The following is a 17,909-nucleotide window of genomic DNA, read 5'->3' as shown; positions in this document are numbered from 1 at the left end:
GTGTCCCAAACTATCAAAAACTCTCCGGAAGAGGATGAGTGAATGACTTCTGTATCCATCATGAATCTAGGTAACTGACTGCTCCTCTTGAAAATACGGTTATTCCTAGCCAGCTAGCCAAGTAAGCTATCCTGATGGCCAGATATCTGGTAGAAGCTCTTATGGGGCAGTTCTTCGAATATGAGAGGAGCCAATGGAAGGAACATATGAGGGCCATTAAGGAGCCCCTACACCCACCCGGTCCAATGGCACTGAAAGGGGATATGAGCTACTAACTCTTTAACATGGCCTGCATCATACGTCGGCGGAAGATTCATCCTTCGTCCGCTCAGCATATCTCTAGTAGGCAAACAGCTAGTTTGGTGTACCTCAAAATTCAAATCTTGTACTTGCAAGAGAAGAGAGAAGAGAGAAGAGAGACGAGAGAAGAGAGGAAGAAAGAGAGAGCCAGGGCAAGAAAAGGAATGCCTCTGTAGCGAGGAAGCCGACCGAACCCACACAGGAGTTTGAAAGGGGCATCTGACCGGCCTAACGTGCCAAAAGTTCACAAGCAGCCCCACGACGAAAACGAAGCCCCACACGATAGGACCGTTTTAAGCCGCAAGAGGCTACATTAGTAACATTACATTTGTCTTAAAAGGATCAAAAAAAGTAAAAAAAAATCCGTCTCTCAATACTATAAAACCCCATCCCACGGCCCTTTTCCCCTCTTTGTAGCTAGAGAAGGAGATCTCTCCCCTCTTGTTCTCCTTTCCTCTCCTCTCCGATGGCCCCCGCCTCCGCTCCCCCCAGCGACCAAACTTCTCCCGCCCCTCCGGCCCGTCGTCGCGAGCCCCGGCGGGCATTTCGGTCAATGTAGGGGCGCCGGACATGGTGTAGCGGTAGAAGGAAGGCACACAGGATGGAGCCAGGCATTCCGGACGGAGGAACCACGCGCGGCGTCCATTGGGGAAGAGACAACGACACACCGAAGCTTGGTGTACCATCGCGCGGTATATATAAATATACACGGGATCTAACGGTCCATGATGATGCATCGCGTTCTCGCCCTTTCTTTTTCTTTTCTTTCTTTAACTCCAAATTTCTTCCTTGATATATATTATGTAATTCTTGCCGAACATACGCGTTTTTTCTGTTCTTTAGTAGTTTTTAAATTATATAACGTTTAGTTCGCATTTCATGTGGAGGGTTTTGGGTTGGAAATTTGGAAATCTTTTTGCGCTGCGATTTTTTGGTTATTGACTTATCATGGTGGATCTGTATCAGTGATCGAATGGGTTTTATTTGGTGATATTTATGGGTGTTGTTTAATTCTTTTGTGGGCTTAATTGTTTGCTAATTATGGTAGTATAGGATTGGTTTTGGCTTTTTTAGTAAATCTTGGCTTGGGCTTTGATGTTTTTCCTAGATATGACTGGATGTTGTTAGTTTGAGTTCTGAATTTGCCTGAGATTTCTTTTTCTTTTTTCGAACTCGCCCTCTCCGTTCCGGAAATGCTTGTTTGTCAAAGTCAGTTAAGTTGTTTATTCAAATTCACTAATAAAGTGGTACAATTCGTAACATCTTTCTACATGGATTATGAAAATTTTAGGATTCTCATCTTCGTCATGAGAATTATTGTTGAAACTGTTGTTTGACGTGATTTTTACTGTTTAGCATCACTGTAGCATCAATTCTTTCTTTGTTGTTTTCCTCGATAAAAGATTCTCTTCCTTTGATTTTTTTTAAACAACTTTTTCAGATTTTTTGTCCAGACTAGTATAATTCTACTCAGACTGATTTCTTTTCCCATGTCTTTATCATTCTCACTGACTAATATTTGTGGCAGCATTATGGAATACTCAAAATTTTGTAATATATATATATATATATTTGTGCAGATTGTTGTTCTTGACTTTTTATTTTTGGGGTACCAGTTTGGCATTGTTGTAGCATCAAATCCTTCTTTGTTGTTTTAATAACTAAAAGATTCTCTTCTTTGTTTTTTTAGCCAAAATTCCTTCCGTACGTTTTGTCCAAATTGGTCATATTCTCCCCCTGGTGATATTTTTTTCTCCTCATGAACATTCTCGTTGACAAATGTTACTGGCAGCATCATTAATACTCAGGCATTGGTAAATAATTTTGATACTGATTTGCTGGCCTTGATACTAGTTGACCATCTCTTAGGAGATCACAAATGGATCCACATTGGAGCTTTATCTGATCCTTAATGCTTATCATCAGAACTAGCCGCTCTTTCTTTTTTATGGATCCCTTTGATATGCATGATAATATATTGCTCCAACTAATGAATGTGAGTTTTAGCAGCTTAGATGATTAATTTTTTATGATTATCATGTGGCAAGAATGTGTGGTGATTTGATTATCATTTACTTCCCCACTTCGTTTTGGCATGTCTAAGATTCATGCATTAGCTAGGGGAATTTGCGGTCTTCATTAAAATTAACTTTGTAATGGCATATGTTGAACTTGATTAATAGCTTTTCCATCATATTATGGCTGGAGTGGAGTTCAGATTTTTAGTGCAAAGGTCAATTGGATGGTTCTTTTGCTTCCTTTGGGCTTGTGTTGCGTCAGGCAGGAAGAATAATGAAACAACAAGAAAAAAAAGAGAAAAGAACCAGAGCATAGAATATTGATATTGTTCGTTCTATTGACCTACATCCACGGGCAGAGACGATACAAAAATTTCACTATAGAAAACTGGAGATTATAGAGTACAAGATTTTTTCACAAACCCTATCCTCCATTTTACCCGATCTCTAGAATACTAAATCATATATAATAGAGTAAGTCGATTTAGACTTGAACTAGTGTCCTATAATAATTGGGGCTTGTAAACTCAAGACATTCTCAACTTAAGTATTGGACCTTTTCAGGCTTTTCTAGTGGCATGTAAGGACTTGGCATTAGAATCCCCTTTTGCTTATCTTAGTCTTCTTGCCAGTGATGGAGTAGATGTTCAACATGGTGCTAGAGCAACGGTTTGTTTTTATTCTTCACCTCTATAAACCTATTTCTTAATTGTATTTGTCAATGATAAAATCACCCTTTGCAAACTATTCTTTTATTATGCAAGATATACCATATGCTTGTATTGCTCCGCTTTGTGTCAATCTTGTGCAAAATAGAAATACTCAGGCCTCATTGTGTGTTCAGTTGGAAGATGGGGTGTTCAATTGCCTTATGTCTTTAAAAGAAATAGCAAGATAATGTTGGTGGACAGTAACTCTGGATGCCACCTTGTATAAGCAAAAGCCTAAGAAGTGGATGGAGAACTGGATAGAGAAAGAGTTAACCTCTTGAAAAAAGGAGTAGTATTTGGTGGTGGGTATCCTTCTTTTGGTTCAGCCTACCCTTGCTGTTACTCCCATATGTTCTTTTAAAATTTTAGTTTATTGATGAATCACTTGGAGATCTTATATGTGAATTCTTTGGGGAGAGTGTGGTGGTTCAGGGGACTCACAATTTGGTGGCATGGGAGGATCTTTTTGTGTATTTATAGCCATCTGGTTTCTACTTTAAAGAGCTCAAGCGGCTTCATATGGTTCTTTTACGCTAGTTGTCTTGGAACAACTGGTTGCTTTTGTAAATCTCTTGCTGCGTATAAGTATAGACACAGAGTTCTTGAAGGTCTCTATGGTGTGCCTGGAATTTGAAGGGGGTTGAGTTTGTCTAGCTGCTTGGTAAAGATTTAACCTCTAGATATATGATGGTGCTCATTTTCGTTTTTAGGAAAACACTATACTATAGTCTCTCTCAGGATGAAATTCCTTTATTTAGGTTTATTTTTTCATTTTCTTCCTCCATGCTACTTTCATCCTTACAAGAAAGGGCGGGTAGAAATGACCTTTACAACTTTTATTTTTGGTTGGTTGGTAACTTTTGATAGGAAGGTACCTACATATGATCCTAAACAGAACCAGGGAGTACAAGTGGCATTTTCTAGTTGAGAATGCATTGGTTGACTTTTTGAATGTAAAGCTAGTCATATTTTGGTTTCAGCAGATTAACTTGTGAAATTTTCTTTCTATTAATGAAAATCTAAAACAGAGAGTCAAAATAAGAAAGGAGATTGGTTTGGGAAAAGTCATGTATTTTTTCTTTGTGATACATAATAGTTCAGATGTTGCATATAAACCTTCTGAGGGCATCAGGAAAAATTACCATACTCCACTAATATATCATGTCAATGATCTTCTCCATTTGTCACTAATGCTGGATTAAGATGCTTGAATTTTTGTGGAAACTAGATAATTAATTGACATTGGGATAATGCTGTAACTTGGTTTTTCAGCTTGTACTTATGCCTTGGAAAACACTTCACTTTTTTGCAAAATGTTTCCTCTTGTTGTGTATGCAATCTTTTCCAAGTTCAGGGAAATCATGGATGATTATTCTTTGTTCCTTCTTTGCAAGCATGTTGGCTTTCCATGTTTCATGGCAAGCCCCTGTTATTCCCTAAGTTTGCCTTGACCAGGAAATCAATGCCAATGGAGGGTTGATGTCAGGTTGAAGTAGGTCATGAACCATTCTCAAACTTTGATGGATCATACTCTGGTTTGTAAAGCTGAACCGTTGTAAACCAAATAAAGCTTGCAAGTTAAGGATATACAATGGCAAAACCTTGCTTTCCTAAAATTTGTGGTGATCTCATGGTTAGTTGCTTCTGCTCAATGAAGTTATTGTTTCGAATCAGAAATTCCTATGGGATCTTTGTAGCTAGTCAAGGCCCATGTCAGGAAGTTTGTTCTTTCATAACTCCTTTTTCTTCTTGTTGGTGAGGTTTTCAGTACCATCTTGGGTGTAGCTGGAGGAGAATGGTAAATTTGGTTTTGAGATCAATTGCTTGCATCTTGCATACGACTAAAATTCTTTGTTTTAATTGTTGGAGAAGGTATTGGACTCCACTCAAGTAGTTCCACGTCACTTTGAAATTTTTTGCTTGCTTAAAGCTAATCTTTTCAAATCATTTGTCTAAGAGATTTACATGTATGATACACAATTTGCCAGTGCATGAAATATTGCGAACACTGCAGTTTTCCATCATTCACCCGAATTACCCCTTTTTACAAGAGAATAAAGACTATTTATTTGAAATTGTTGATTGCCATAATTCTCTAATTCAACTTTTTTTATCATCTATCCTGTTTTCTGTATCCCTGCGGGAGTGGAGAATGGAAATGAATCCATGAGGAGTTTCTCGTGAGGTTTCATCATTTCAGTAACAGGTGTAGAACAGTGATAAATTTGACGTGCTGGGATCTGTCTAGAAGTCATATGCAGTTAGAGATTGCGATTTTTGTTCTTCAGTCTTGGTCAGCGGCGTTTGAGTGGGCCTAGCTTGTAATCTTCTTTGAAAAATGTTATCTGCAGGAAATTTGAGATTTTAGATTCTGATGTGATGTTTTTACTAACTGAGATATTTGGAAAGGGATCTTTGAATTAATTGTAATGCATATTATCATCTCTTTTTGTTTGAGGAGTCTGCTTGTCCTTTTTTTGGGTAAGACAGATGTTGCCTTGAGTCTAAGTTCAAGCTTATGCTTATGTGCATGCATGGGTTGAGTTTGTGATAAGCTCTGTAGCTCCTTATAAATGCTACTAGTTTAATTGCTGAACTTATACAATACGGAAGAATTTCTCTCAAACAAGTGGGCAAAAAATGGTCTCTCCTTGCTAAAAACTGTCATGTGCATCAATGTGACATATCTCATATAACCTTTTGATCCAGAATTTAATGACCTAAAAGTTGAAAGGAGCGAAATGAGGGATGATTATTTTCAATGAAAATCTGGGTAGGCTGGAGTGCCTTTGGAGGTGGTTCTGTGAAAGTTGAGGAAAAGTATCCTTTTTTTGGTTATAGAAGACAAGGAACTGAAGGCTTGTTGCATCGATAGGCTAAAACTAATCCAGATCCCTCAATGTCTTTATGAACAGCTGGATAGATCATTGAACAATTTGAGCCAGATTTCTTCAAGGAAGATATTTTTGACCTTGATGGCTCATTTTAGAGACTCATTAGGAATGTCGATTTTCATTAAGTCTACTGAAGTCTGCACCAGATGTGGCATCACCAGTCATGCTTGTCTTGTGGACAATGATGTCTTAGCATTTTAGGAGGCTTTGCTCTTGAAAGTGTTAGGAAGTGAATGCTAATAAAGAGCAAGATGGTGAGAAAGTTATATATAACTAGGCTCTTATACTGCAGAGGGATGAGCTTGAAAATGTGAATTATCAGAGGCAGAGATAAGGGTGAAAGAATTTTCTTATGGTTTCAAACAAATACAGCTTTATTAACATTGAATCTTCTCTTGTTGTGATCCCTTATGATCTTATCTCTATTTATATTATTATTTAGATGCCTACCATTTAAAGGGCCCCTTTTTTTGATGAATGATATCTATTTTTTTCCAAGGACAAAGAAATGTAAGAATCTTTAATCTTTTTGTTGTAACTTCGCTATGTTGTTGAACCTCTTGATGTCTTCCTCACAAGCATGGACCAATTTGGTGTTAGAGCAAATCTAGTTTGCCTTTCCTTTAATCATGTTGAGAAGTTAATGATAAGTCCCCATCATATATCATGAGGTACACTTCAGGGTTATAATGTTGTTTTGCTGCCAAGGTTAAGTTTCTCCAAACAATAGAATTACTGAATAAATTCGTGCTGCTATTTTAGAGAAAAGAATATGGACAATCCTTTTCCTTGAATTCTGTTTCCTATGCTACTACTGGTAATGGCCTTGATCAGGTGAACTGGTCAATTCAGCCATTAGGCTAGTCTGCAAGGAAAATTTGCATCAGTAATCAGTAAAATTATTATTATGTAATGATCTTCTAAAACCTTGGGAGTTCTGTTTGCAGTGTTGAATCTGAGGTCTCTCTTTCGCCTAGCTGTAAGGTCCCGGTGGTTGCTATTACTGCATGTGGTTGCAGGATGTGATATGATGTTGATGTAATTGCGCCATGCATGTGTGAACACTCATTCATTAATCAGAATGATTGCCGCTCATGGTGTAGTGATGCTTGATGAACCTCTGAGACCATGTTGCTGAAAATTTTCTTTATTATCGAAAATAACAGCAGTTTAAGCTATGCTGATTGGTGCTGATTTCGGCCATGATGGGTTCTGAATTTGGAATCCTGCTTGTCTTGGTTATTTATGCGACAAAGTTGTCATGAACATTATAGCAAATATAATTCTGCTCGTTGGCTATTTATTCACCCTCATGGTGCAACAAGTGACATTGATGGCTGTGGCAGGACTGAATTCTAGATATGGAAACTGGGAAGCACAGCTATGTGAGTAATTGGTGGTCAGCTTGTAGGGGTGGATGTAGCATGGTGGCATGCATGGGATATTTGTCCTAATGAAGGTTATGGATCTGACATGAGGCCCCAAATGGTTTCCATCCAATCGGAATCCAGTCAATCATCTGATCACTCTCATTTGGCTTAGATTTACTTCATGGAATGTGTGTGCTCTTGCTTGTTTTAAGCTGTGACTCATGAGAATGAAATCGAAGGGTGTATGATCATACTAGCACAAGCTTAATTACGTATTTGCATCATTTTGATAGGCATTATACAAGAAGCCTAGCTCCCTCTGTTATGCCGTCAAGGTTAGGGGTTTTGCTTTTCCAGCTGCATAATACAAGGCCCAGTGCTTAAGGGCTTATGAGGATATATGTATAAAAAAAGAAAGAAAGCTCAACCCCGCATTGCCTCGGACCTCAATGATGTCAAGCAACTGGAGAGAACATCGGCTTCTCCCACTAGTTTCTCCATCAGAGCATTCATTTTTAAGAGCCAAAATGTCCATTCCTTCTTCCCTCCCTCTGAAAAAATTTAAGGCAGAAGCATTAGTCATAACATTGATGTATTAGTCATCATTAAAATTTATTGTTTAATATATAATAAAAAATTGGTTATTGAAGCTTTCTATAAAAAATTGTTGTAATTCATTGTATTGAGTTCTTAATATCTTAAAGTTATATATATATATATATATATATATATATATATATATATATATATATATATATATATATATATAGAGAGAGAGAGAGAGAGAGAGAGAGAGAGAGAGAGAGAGAGAGAGAGAGAGAGAGAGAGAGTATAGTTTTTTTTTCTTTTTTTATAAAATGTAAGTAACACTGCTTCTTCGATCATTTGACTAGATCTATAAGTATCTTATAGTATCTTTCATCATTTATACTCTGTATTTTTTTTTATATAATGTATTTGGCTCAAATTGTGCTACCTTTGAATCATATATTTAGAAGTTTTGGACCTTCGTTGTTTCCGATTGGTTTATTTTTTTCAGTAATTTATTTAATCAAGGAAACAACTACAGCAAAGTTGGCTTGGCATCCATTTCTTTTTTTTTTTCTTTTAATTTTTTTCCCTTTAATATTAAAAAGGGTTGAATTTTAGACGACATACTTATCATTTATGGGTCTCCCCACAGGCGACAACTTTCTATCCAACATTTTTTTTATATAATTTTTTTGCATTTAAATATCAAATTTTGTATAAGTATTTTTCTAAAATTAATATTTGCATGCATCTCTTTGCAAAACACTTTTTTTTTTTTTAATTCTTATTTTATACTCCAGCCGGAGTCAGAACGGTTCGATATTCCTAACCCGAGCCAGTTCGGCCCGACCAACGTGATAAACTTGTGATCACAAGAACCTTCCCACTGAAGTGGTCCAAAGTTGTTCTTCCGATTCACATCAAACGGTCGAAAGGTGATGCGGTTCTAAAGAACGCCGTGGCATTTCCGAAAAACGCAACCAGTTTGAAATCGAAATCGCAAGCGCGCGGCATATGGACCGCTCCCCATCATTAGGATTACCGCGGCAGTTAGCCTCCCGTGTCTTGCCCTTGGTAGTTGGTTCTCCGCTGGCAGCCGCCCGTCCACGGCGGTAACCACACCGCGGTAAGACCAATAAATAACGGGACGCACAAATCGTTTCAGGCGAAACGTTATACGGTCAGTGGGAGGTCAAAAAGTTGGTCTTAAGAGAAATAGAATCCTCCCCTATAAAAAGGCCGCGAGGGCGAAGGGAGAGAGGCATCGAAGGCGTCTTCATGGACGCCAGCCGGCCTTTCGTTTCTCCCTTCTCTTCCTCTTCTAGAGAGTTTGAAGGAATTCGAATATGAGGCATCTCGATCCACATTGGCCAGGCCGGGATCCAGGTCGGCAATGCCTGCTGGGAACTTTACTGCCTCGAGCACGGAATCCAGGTCCGATCTCTTCATCTCTTTCCTCAGATCTGTAGTCATTGCGATTCTCTGATAGTTTTCCCCATTTTTTTACCTAATCTATCTGTTCATTTCGATGTCGTTTATTGATCGTTTTCTCGTTTATTTCTATCATTTTTTTTACGCCAGATATATGTTTTTTGGATCTAGAAATGGTGGATCCTTGTAAAATGCTTAATGTCATGTTAGAAGTCGATGATTTTGCTCGCGGATTTGTAGATCTGTGCTTCCTGATCAACCTGATGGTTAGATCTGGCGATATGTCTTTTAGATCCAGAGATTACTCGATTTTCTAAGAAACTTTCTTTTGAAAGTGGATTATCTGTTCGTAGGTCGACAGATCTCTGCTTTGTAGCTCTTTTGATGGTTGGATGTTTTTGAGATCTAGAGATTGGTATGTAATTTTCGATTTCTTTTTTTCCTTTCAAACATGCCTTGGTGTATCAGTACATTAGAACATGCCGATCTCCATTTTGTTACTGTTATTGCCTCTTCTATTTGGATGGATCCGTCTCCTCCTGTTCTTATCTGTTTTTTTGTTTTGTGCGGATCTGTTGTTTATTGAGAATTGAGTTAAGATAGGTATACGGCTTATGCTGTAATGTTATATGGCTGAGATCAGATTATGTTTATTTTTGTAAGCGGTTCGGGTTTTCATCTGTTGGATAGATGGAGCTAGGGTTGTTCATTGTTTGAAAGTTTGATCTTGGCTCAGATCTTTTTCCTCAGCCTTCTTGCATCTGCTCTGTTCTTGAATGTGCTACATATGGCATCGCTTACTAGTTTGTTTTTCTTCAGAAATATTGATTTTGATAGATTTTCTAGGTATCTGATGCAGCTTGTCTTCTTTATTTCTTTTAATGGTCATCTTGGACTAGGTATTCCTTGCATAAATTAGTCTACGTAATTTTATAACAATTAACTAGGTGGCAATGGATTGGATTTAAAACCTCAGTTTCATGATTTTTAGTCTTGGTCTTTATAACTATTAACTTTCTTTAGATCTTCAGAATATATTAACTGTTATTTAGTCTTGTTCTTTATTATAATTATTGTTATATTTGTGTTTTTGCTTGTGCCTTCTTTGACACCAGCTGACCTCTAAGCTTCAGGGTTTGGGGTTGAATCTAGCTCCAGTTGCGTTCGCTGAACGACCTTCATTAGAGTTATTTTTTTCTCTTTTGCAGCCTGATGGACAAATGCCAGGTGACAGGACTGTTGGTGGAGGTGATGATGCATTCAACACCTTCTTCAGTGAGACTGGTGCCGGAAAGCACGTTCCCCATGCTGCGTTTGTTGATCTTGAGCCTACTGTGATTGATGAGGTGAGGACCCGAACATTCCGCCAGTTCTTCCACCTGCAACAGCTCATTAATGGCAAAGAAGATGCTGCTAATAACTTTGCCCGTGGCCGCTACACCAGTAATTCTCCATTCTCAAAATTCTAGCCTCTTATTCTTTTTCTTTTTGTGTCTGTTATTTCCTGATCATCTTGCTTGCATTCCTGCAGTTGGCAAGGAGATTGTCGATCTCTGCCTTGATCGCATTCGGAAGCTAGCTGACAACTGCACCGGCCTCCAAGGCTTCCTTGTCTTCAATGCTGTTGGTGGAGGGACTGGCTCGGGCCTTGGCTCTCTTCTCCTCGAACGCTTGTCTGTTGACTATGGCAAGAAGTCAAAGCTTGGGTTCACTGTGTACCCCTCGCCCCAGGTCTCCCCCTCTGTTGTTGATCCATACAACAGTGTTCTGTCAACCCAGTCCCTCCTCGAGCACACTGATGTTGCTGTTCTCCTTGACAATGAGGCCATCTATGACATCTGCAGGCGCTCTTTTGACATTGAACGTCCCATCTACACCAACCTCAATCGCCTGGTCTCTCAGGTGTGCAAGTGTTATACTAACATCTGAGTTCTTAAGCTTTGGTGCTTTCCTGGGTGACAGTTTTCTAAAGGAAGCCTTTTGCACTCTGCAGGTGATTTCTTCTCTGACTGCCTCTTGAGGTTTGATGGTGCCCTGAATGTTGATGTCACAGAGTTCCAGACCAATCTGGTTCCTTACCCAAGGATTTACTTCATGTTTTCTTCCTATGCTCCTGTCATCTCTGCTAAGAAGGCCTACCATGAGCAGCTCTCCGTCGCTGGGATCACTAATCGTGCCTCTTGTAATATTTGAGCCCAATACAAATTGGGCTGAGTATTTTAGAGGCTCAGTAGATGAGTATTTGGGTTAGGACACTAAATGAGCCAACTTGGGCCTATGGTTAGCAGCCCATTTGAGGGATATCACCTCATATTGCAGGTTGAGGTAACGGTCCCTGTTGGCCAGTAGCGAGAAGGCCAGCTGTTGGCCCCCATTCATGAAGAAGAAGAGATTGCCATCTTATGCTTCAAGCTGAAGTGACGGGCCTAGCTGGCCAGGAGGAAAAGGCCAGCTGTAGGTCTCCCGTTCACTAAGGAAGGAGAAGGTGTCACCTTCACTGTTTAAGGGAGGTTATTTTAAACCCAGATTACTGTACCCTCTCTTCTTTTTCAGCTCCTCTGGAGTACTGAACTGCAGGCCCGACCGCAGTTGTCCTAGGGCACCAGATGCAGCCGCAGGACCGCCAGGCCTTGGCCGAGCCCCACCTCTTCTCTAGTGAGGAGGTGGTGGCGCCACCACAGAAGAAGGAGAAGGAAAAAGAAAAAGAAAAATGAAGAAAAATAATGAAGAAAAAAAAGGGGGAGGAACTTATCGGACTTTGAGCTTCATCCTCGGACGGTGGTCTTCCTCTGGAGGGTTTAGCCTCCAGGGACCTACCTTACCTACTCCAATCACGGCAGAGGAGGACCATCATCTGAGGATAAAGCTCAAGGTCCTGTAAGTTTCTCCCCCTTTTTCTTTATTTTTCTTTATTTTTATTTTTCTTTTTCATTCTCCTTTTGTGGTGGTGCCACCACCTCCTCACCAGAGAAGATGTGGGGTTCGGCCAGGGTCTAGCGGCCCTGCGGCCGCGTCTGGTGCCCTAGAGCAACCGCGGCCGGGCCTACGGTGCAGTAGGTGCCCGCACGCCGGGTCCAATTGGCTAGGCCCAGATGGGCCATTGGACCCGAGCTAGGCCTAAATGGGCTCGGCCCAGCTCTTCAACCAGGCCGGGCCCAGTCCCACAATTTGGGTCTGGGCCGAGCCTAGTTGGGCTTGGCCTAGTTCTGCTGTTGGGCTTGGGCATAAATAAAATATTCACCCTTTTTCCCGCTCTGCCATAGTTTCACTCTTTTCCCCGGTTTCCCCACTGAAACAGTGGAGAGGGGTGTCCTTGGCACAGGTTCCCGACCCCCGAGGTGACTAACATCGAGGGCCGGTGGCGCCTGTGGTCGAAGTACATTGACAGCCACAGGTGCCTCTTTCCCTTGGTTTGACCTAATAACTGGGTGAACAAGGTTTCTACCTTGTTTCAGTTGGCCGCAAGGCCAACAACTTCTTTTTTTAACTGATTTAACATAAGAAGCAAAGTCTTGCCTTGTCTCCAGCTGGCTGTAATATTCATCAATCCTCTCTTTTAAGCCTTCAGAGTTTCAGGGTTCTTTCCCTTTAGCTCCCAGGTTTAGGGTTCAGCTCCTTTGGTTTAGTACTCCAGAGGGGCTGAGGAAGAAGAGAAGATATAGTAATCTGAGTTTAAAATGAGGAGTTTAAATAAACTTCTTTAAACGGTGACCTCGGGAGAGATGGCACCTTCTCCTCTACAGCTAGCCTTTTTCCCCTAGCCGGCTGGGCCCGTCAGTTCAGCTTGAGATATAAAGTGGCCTTCTTCCTACTGGCCAGCTGGGGCCTGTCACCTCAACCTGCAACATGAAGTGGTAGCCCTCAAATGACCAATCGAGCATGGGCTTAAGTTGGCCCATTTAGTGTTCTAGCCCAAATGTTCATCTACTGGGCTTCTAAAATATTGGGCCCAATTCGTATTGGGCTCGAATATTACACCTTTGAGCCTTCTTCCATGATTGCCAAGTGCGACCCACGCCATGGCCAGTGCATGGCTTGCTGCCTCATGTACCGTGGCGATGTTGTGCCCAAGGATGTGAATGCCGCAGTTGCCACAATCGAGACAAAGCGCACCATCCAGTTTGTTGACTGGTGCCCTACTAGCTTCAAATGTGGTATCAACCATCAGCCACCCACTGTGGTTCCTGGCGGCGATCTTGCAAAAGTGCAGAGCGCAGTGTGCATGATCTCCAACTCCACCAGTGTTGCTGAAGTATTCTCTCGCATTGATCACAAGTTCGATCTCATGTATGCAAAGCGTGCATTTGTGCACTGGTATGTTGGTGAGGGCTTGGAGGAGGGAGAGTTCTCTGAGGCTCGCGAGGATCTTGCTGCATTGGAGAAGGATTACGAAGAGGTTGGTGCTGAGGATGAGGATGGTGATGAAGGCGATGAGTATTAAAGGCTATGTTCTGGTAGCATGTCTTCTGGCTATGTTCCTTTTTTGTGCTGAAAATTAAAGTCTGTGCCTTCGGATATTAAATGATTTCCAGCTTGTCGCGCGAATGATATTAGTGTAACAGTTGCGGATATCAATTTCTTGGTTTGACATTTTTTGTTTCATACTGGCTAATGCTGGTAAGTAGTAGGTTTTTTTTTTTTTTAACATTGTCCATTTGGCGGAACACCTAGCAATTAGGAAAGGAAAAGAGAAAAACCACTTGTTCAAAAGCAAGGACGAGTTGCTCTTTTCCTTCGGTGAGTAGCTTCCCATGGCGGGCCGGCTGCGATTCTCTTTTCCTCTCCAAAAAAAGCAAAGGAGGAGGGAGCCGGCTGCTTTAACGTTTAGTAGCCGCCCTTCCCTTAATTCATACACAAGGTCATCAGACTCCAACAAGGAACTGGGCATGAATGTGAAGCCCCTTTCCGGATACCACCAACTTGGTTCTTGTTATCTCCTTCCTCCCCATGCAATCAGTGACGGACAATGTCTTAGTTGCCGGTTGCCTAGATCCAACAAACAAATATAACTAGTCTAAGAGCAGCGATGAGCTGGACTTTTGTTAACCATTTGTTTTGCAAGATGTTTGTAGTGATACTTGGTGTTTACCTCTGCCTCCATTCTTTCGTGTAAGTTGAATCAATAGCATTTCCGTGCTTCATGGGCAATAGCTGGAAGTTGCAACGCTACGAGCCTTGGCATCGTTTGTGGTGGCCATTGCCTCTGGACAATAAGTTGCTGCTGTGTATCGATTTATTTTTCAATCCGCTGAGAAAGGGGAGGCTCCATAAGAAAGCTAATGTCTGTTCTCGAACCAAACTACCAAGTATTATTTGGAGGCGTTATGGTCGCTAACATGTAACTATAACCTCATAAAACCTAGGCATCCTAGTGCTTATATACAAGCTCTGAATAAAAACTAGAGACAAAAAGAAAAAAAAAAAATGCTACCCTAAAGTATTATTTGGAGTCAACGGTCGAGTGATTGCTTTCGTTGAGAGTCGAACTCAAGACCTCCCGCTTACTAAACGGGTGCTCTAACCAACTGAGCTACGAAAGCTGGACGAACTTTTGCTGACGAGATCTTTAACAGGTTGTACTATGTAACGGGTCCATAGCTTGACTCTTGTAACATCACCTTAAAAAATGAAGCTTGATTTATTTTTTATTTGGCTGAGTCAAATTTGAACTTATCAAACACGAGTCTAATTAATCAACTTATTATCTTAAATTGAGTTGAAATTATTTCAAGCTTGTATCAAGCTTATTAAGTTTCATGGAAGCTTGGTTCAAACTTGAATTAAATCATATTCGAGCTTAAATTAATATTTAACTAATTCAAAAAATTATTCAGGAAAAATGAACATTTCATTATGAAGCATAAGTTTATATAATTTATTAAATATACTATTGACTTCATAAACCTTGTTTTTTTTAGAGGAAAGGAAATGGCCAAAGCTCAAAATCTAGTTTTTTGAACATGCTAGGGTGGACTAGCCCTCTAGGTTCATTTGGTTGCAAGTAGGATGATATGTGTTTTGCCTTGGGTTGAAGGTAGCGGAAGGTGGGGTTTAGTAGGTAGAAGCTAAGCCATATGGTTGTCCCAAATGAGGTTCAGCTATTATAAGAATGGTCAAAAGTCTGAAACCTTTCCCTCTTATCTTTGTTTGCCGTCATTTCTGCTTAGGAAGTTTTTATATTTGATGCTCTACATGATCTACTATTTAGCTTATTATTCAATTTGATGGCATTTTGTTTTAGGGAGCATGAATTGATTTTGCACCCATTACAAAAATACAACTACTATTACCGTTGCTGCTACTGCTATTATTATTATTATTGATGGCCACTTGTTTCAAAATATTGCTAGTGTTTGTGCTTACAAGCCAGACACATTTGATACAGTGCATAATTTGTCAATTAGATTGCTATTAATTTATTGGCATGTTTCTTTAACATATATAGCAAATGCGATGGCATGGAATTTGCTTACAAGGTTGTTATATTTACTGTCTTGTGTGATTTTTGGAGGTTGGTTATGCTTCTTTTTGGCCGCTGTGCAAGTTGGAAGCCAGACTTTGGAACTACTGTCGGTTGGACCTAATAATTTGTGAAAGTGATGTCATATTTTGTCATGCTTAAATTACTTGAAACCAGATGGGGTTGGTGGCGCAAAATTTTCCTAATTAAAAAGAAAAAGAAGATCTCAACTTGGATCATATTGGCTGTCGAAGTCATCATATTGATCGAGGCTGTAAAATGATGATTTATGGGACCTAGTTAATATATCTTTAGAATTCAAGGCCGATGAAGATCAACTTTGCCCTGAGCTAAAGCGGGTTCTGCTCCGAGGTGTGAAATCTTACGTTGTGGGTGGTTAGTGATGCTTTGAATAGTATCTCGAGGGTGTAAAGTCAACCTAAAATAAAGTCCACTTACCGAAAAATTTTCGACATGGGACTTTCCAGGGGTTAAGTTAGTCAGATTTTAGAAAAATATTAGAAGTGAAAGAGAGACAATGTGTATCTGAAGATTGGTTAAGGTAGAAAATGACATACTTGTCGGTTCTCCAGCTTTCTCTCTCTCTCTCTCTCTCTCTCTCTATATATATATATATACAAGAAGGGGTTGATGTTCGCTACTAGTCCATTACTAGAATTGGTGGGGTATGTAATAACAGCTCAGTAACGACCCATTGCCCTACAACTGCATAGTAACGGTCATCCATGTGATGCAGACTGCGGCAATTGCGCCAATCGTAGGATTATGACTGAGCTAGCATAACCATTGTCAAGATTATGAGTGCGCAGCTAATAGATTTTAATTGCTGCCCAACGGCTCGGAAAACTCCAAAATTGCCCACATCGGTGTACCCAATGTCAAATCGTTGAAAACTCTCCGCATCAATATCAATTGAGAGGCTAATTTTTGTTAATATAGGGCCCATTAGGACATTATGGGTCGTGAGCTGCTGAGAATCCAGTTAAGTATCATATATTAGCTGTGCCAAGATGAGGGTTTTACCTCATAGGCAATTGAATAATTTTCAGATGATTATCGGGTTCAATTGATATGCCTCATAGAAATATCAAGTGCATCACCGTCCATGAGAGCCTGGACCATATCAAGTGGATCACATGAGAGATACAAATATACAATTGGGTCCGCTTCACATAATTTGGGCACATCATTTGAGATATATTGTTCCGTCCTTAGATGCGCAGGCCCGTGTCTCTTGAGCAACTTTTTGCCTTTCTAGGGTGGTTGAGTTTTATTTAAGAAATATTCCGTTAATTTAGAGACTTTCTATTTGAAGGGGGGAGGGGGTGAAGAGGAGTTGAGAGAATGAAAGATACAAAAGCCAAACAAGACCCAGTAGGGAAAAAAAAAGAAAACAAAAGCAAACCAAAGCAAACCAAAAACAATAAATTACTGACATATTCAATTTTTCAAACAAGTAGACAACTTTCTTAACTTGTATGAATTTTGAATATGAATTTTGCGACCATTCATTAATTATTTATCAGGATTTATTAAGATAATTTAATATATAAAAACTAATATGTAGAAATTATATTTTAAGTATTAGTTGTTGCTGTTCAAATCTCTTCCTAAACCTCAAGGACATATATATAAGTAATTGATAAGATGATGCAATATAACATACATCGAAATAGTGCAACTGCTTCGAATTTGTCAATTACATTTAACATTCATGTAGATATGAGTTTAGTTTTTAACATGCTGAATCCTTACCCTTTTTTTTCCAAATAAAGCTTCAATCTCTGCGTGATCCACAATTTTTATCTTATAACAAGCTGGGACGTCACCCAAAAATACTTGTCAAAATAAATTATTTAAGTTCTTTAGCTCTGTATTAACTACTCAAGATCTACCAAATATATATCTGATACGGGACTAAACATACATTCATACCGATCTTCATATACTCCCCTATTTAAGCCTCTGACGTTCTTACCAAGCTAAGATCCAAATCAGTTCAAATTCCATCACAAATACCAAAATTAAATTATAGTTATTCCAACAGGTTGCAGCATCCTCTAGTCTACATGGGTCATGATTTGGGTCCTTTTTGATACTATTTGTAACGATCATAAACCTACTTCAAAAATGCTATCCATAAAGCATTATTTAAATTATTTGATCTTATATAA

The 17,909-nt window shown here is 39.8% G+C and overlaps 2 protein-coding genes, 1 long non-coding RNA gene and 1 other non-coding gene across 6 annotated transcripts; 3 read left to right on the top strand and 1 right to left on the bottom strand.

The window, feature by feature from the left end:
• Window positions 1-577: 577 nt before the first annotated feature.
• LOC120111131 (uncharacterized) lies at window positions 578-7,116 on the top strand. Its single transcript, XR_005512276.2, has 2 exons — window positions 578-992; window positions 6,870-7,116. It is a non-coding gene; the product is annotated as an uncharacterized LOC120111131 (long non-coding RNA).
• Window positions 7,117-9,053: 1,937 nt separating this feature from the next.
• On the top strand, window positions 9,054-13,829 carry LOC103707625 (tubulin alpha chain-like). 2 transcript variants are annotated; one of them, XM_088700894.2, is made up of 4 exons: window positions 9,054-9,257; window positions 10,440-10,697; window positions 10,786-11,156; window positions 11,248-11,386. In XM_088700894.2, the coding sequence occupies exons 1-4, from the start codon at window positions 9,170-9,172 to the stop codon at window positions 11,272-11,274; spliced, it is 744 nt and encodes a 247-aa protein (XP_088557020.2). In that variant the 5' UTR covers window positions 9,054-9,169; the 3' UTR covers window positions 11,275-11,386. The 2 variants fall into 2 exon arrangements, with proteins under 2 accessions (XP_088557020.2, XP_088557021.1); XM_088700895.2 differs by having other exon boundaries at window positions 9,073-9,257; window positions 10,463-10,697; window positions 11,248-13,829.
• Window positions 11,248-13,829, top strand: LOC148702841 (tubulin alpha-4 chain-like). Of its 2 annotated transcripts, none has more exons than XM_088700897.2 (2): window positions 11,248-11,427; window positions 13,229-13,829. In XM_088700897.2, exons 1-2 carry the CDS (start codon window positions 11,349-11,351, stop codon window positions 13,693-13,695), a joined length of 546 nt encoding a protein of 181 aa, XP_088557023.2. In that variant the 5' UTR covers window positions 11,248-11,348; the 3' UTR covers window positions 13,696-13,829. The 2 variants fall into 2 exon arrangements, with proteins under 2 accessions (XP_088557023.2, XP_088557022.2); XM_088700896.2 differs by having other exon boundaries at window positions 11,248-11,430; window positions 13,232-13,829.
• Window positions 13,830-14,720: 891 nt separating this feature from the next.
• TRNAT-AGU (transfer RNA threonine (anticodon AGU)) lies at window positions 14,721-14,794 on the bottom strand. The gene has a single exon. It is a non-coding gene; the product is annotated as a tRNA-Thr (tRNA).
• Window positions 14,795-17,909: the final 3,115 nt, after the last annotated feature.

The sequence above is a fragment of the Phoenix dactylifera genome, chromosome 7 (genome assembly GCF_051530095.1).
Source record: "Phoenix dactylifera cultivar Ajwa chromosome 7, Ajwa_hap1_PhDact_Kaust_v1.1, whole genome shotgun sequence".
Lineage (NCBI taxonomy): Eukaryota > Viridiplantae > Streptophyta > Magnoliopsida > Arecales > Arecaceae > Phoenix > Phoenix dactylifera.
Note: the sequence above shows the minus strand (reverse complement) of the source record. Positions and strands in the feature narration are given on the sequence as shown.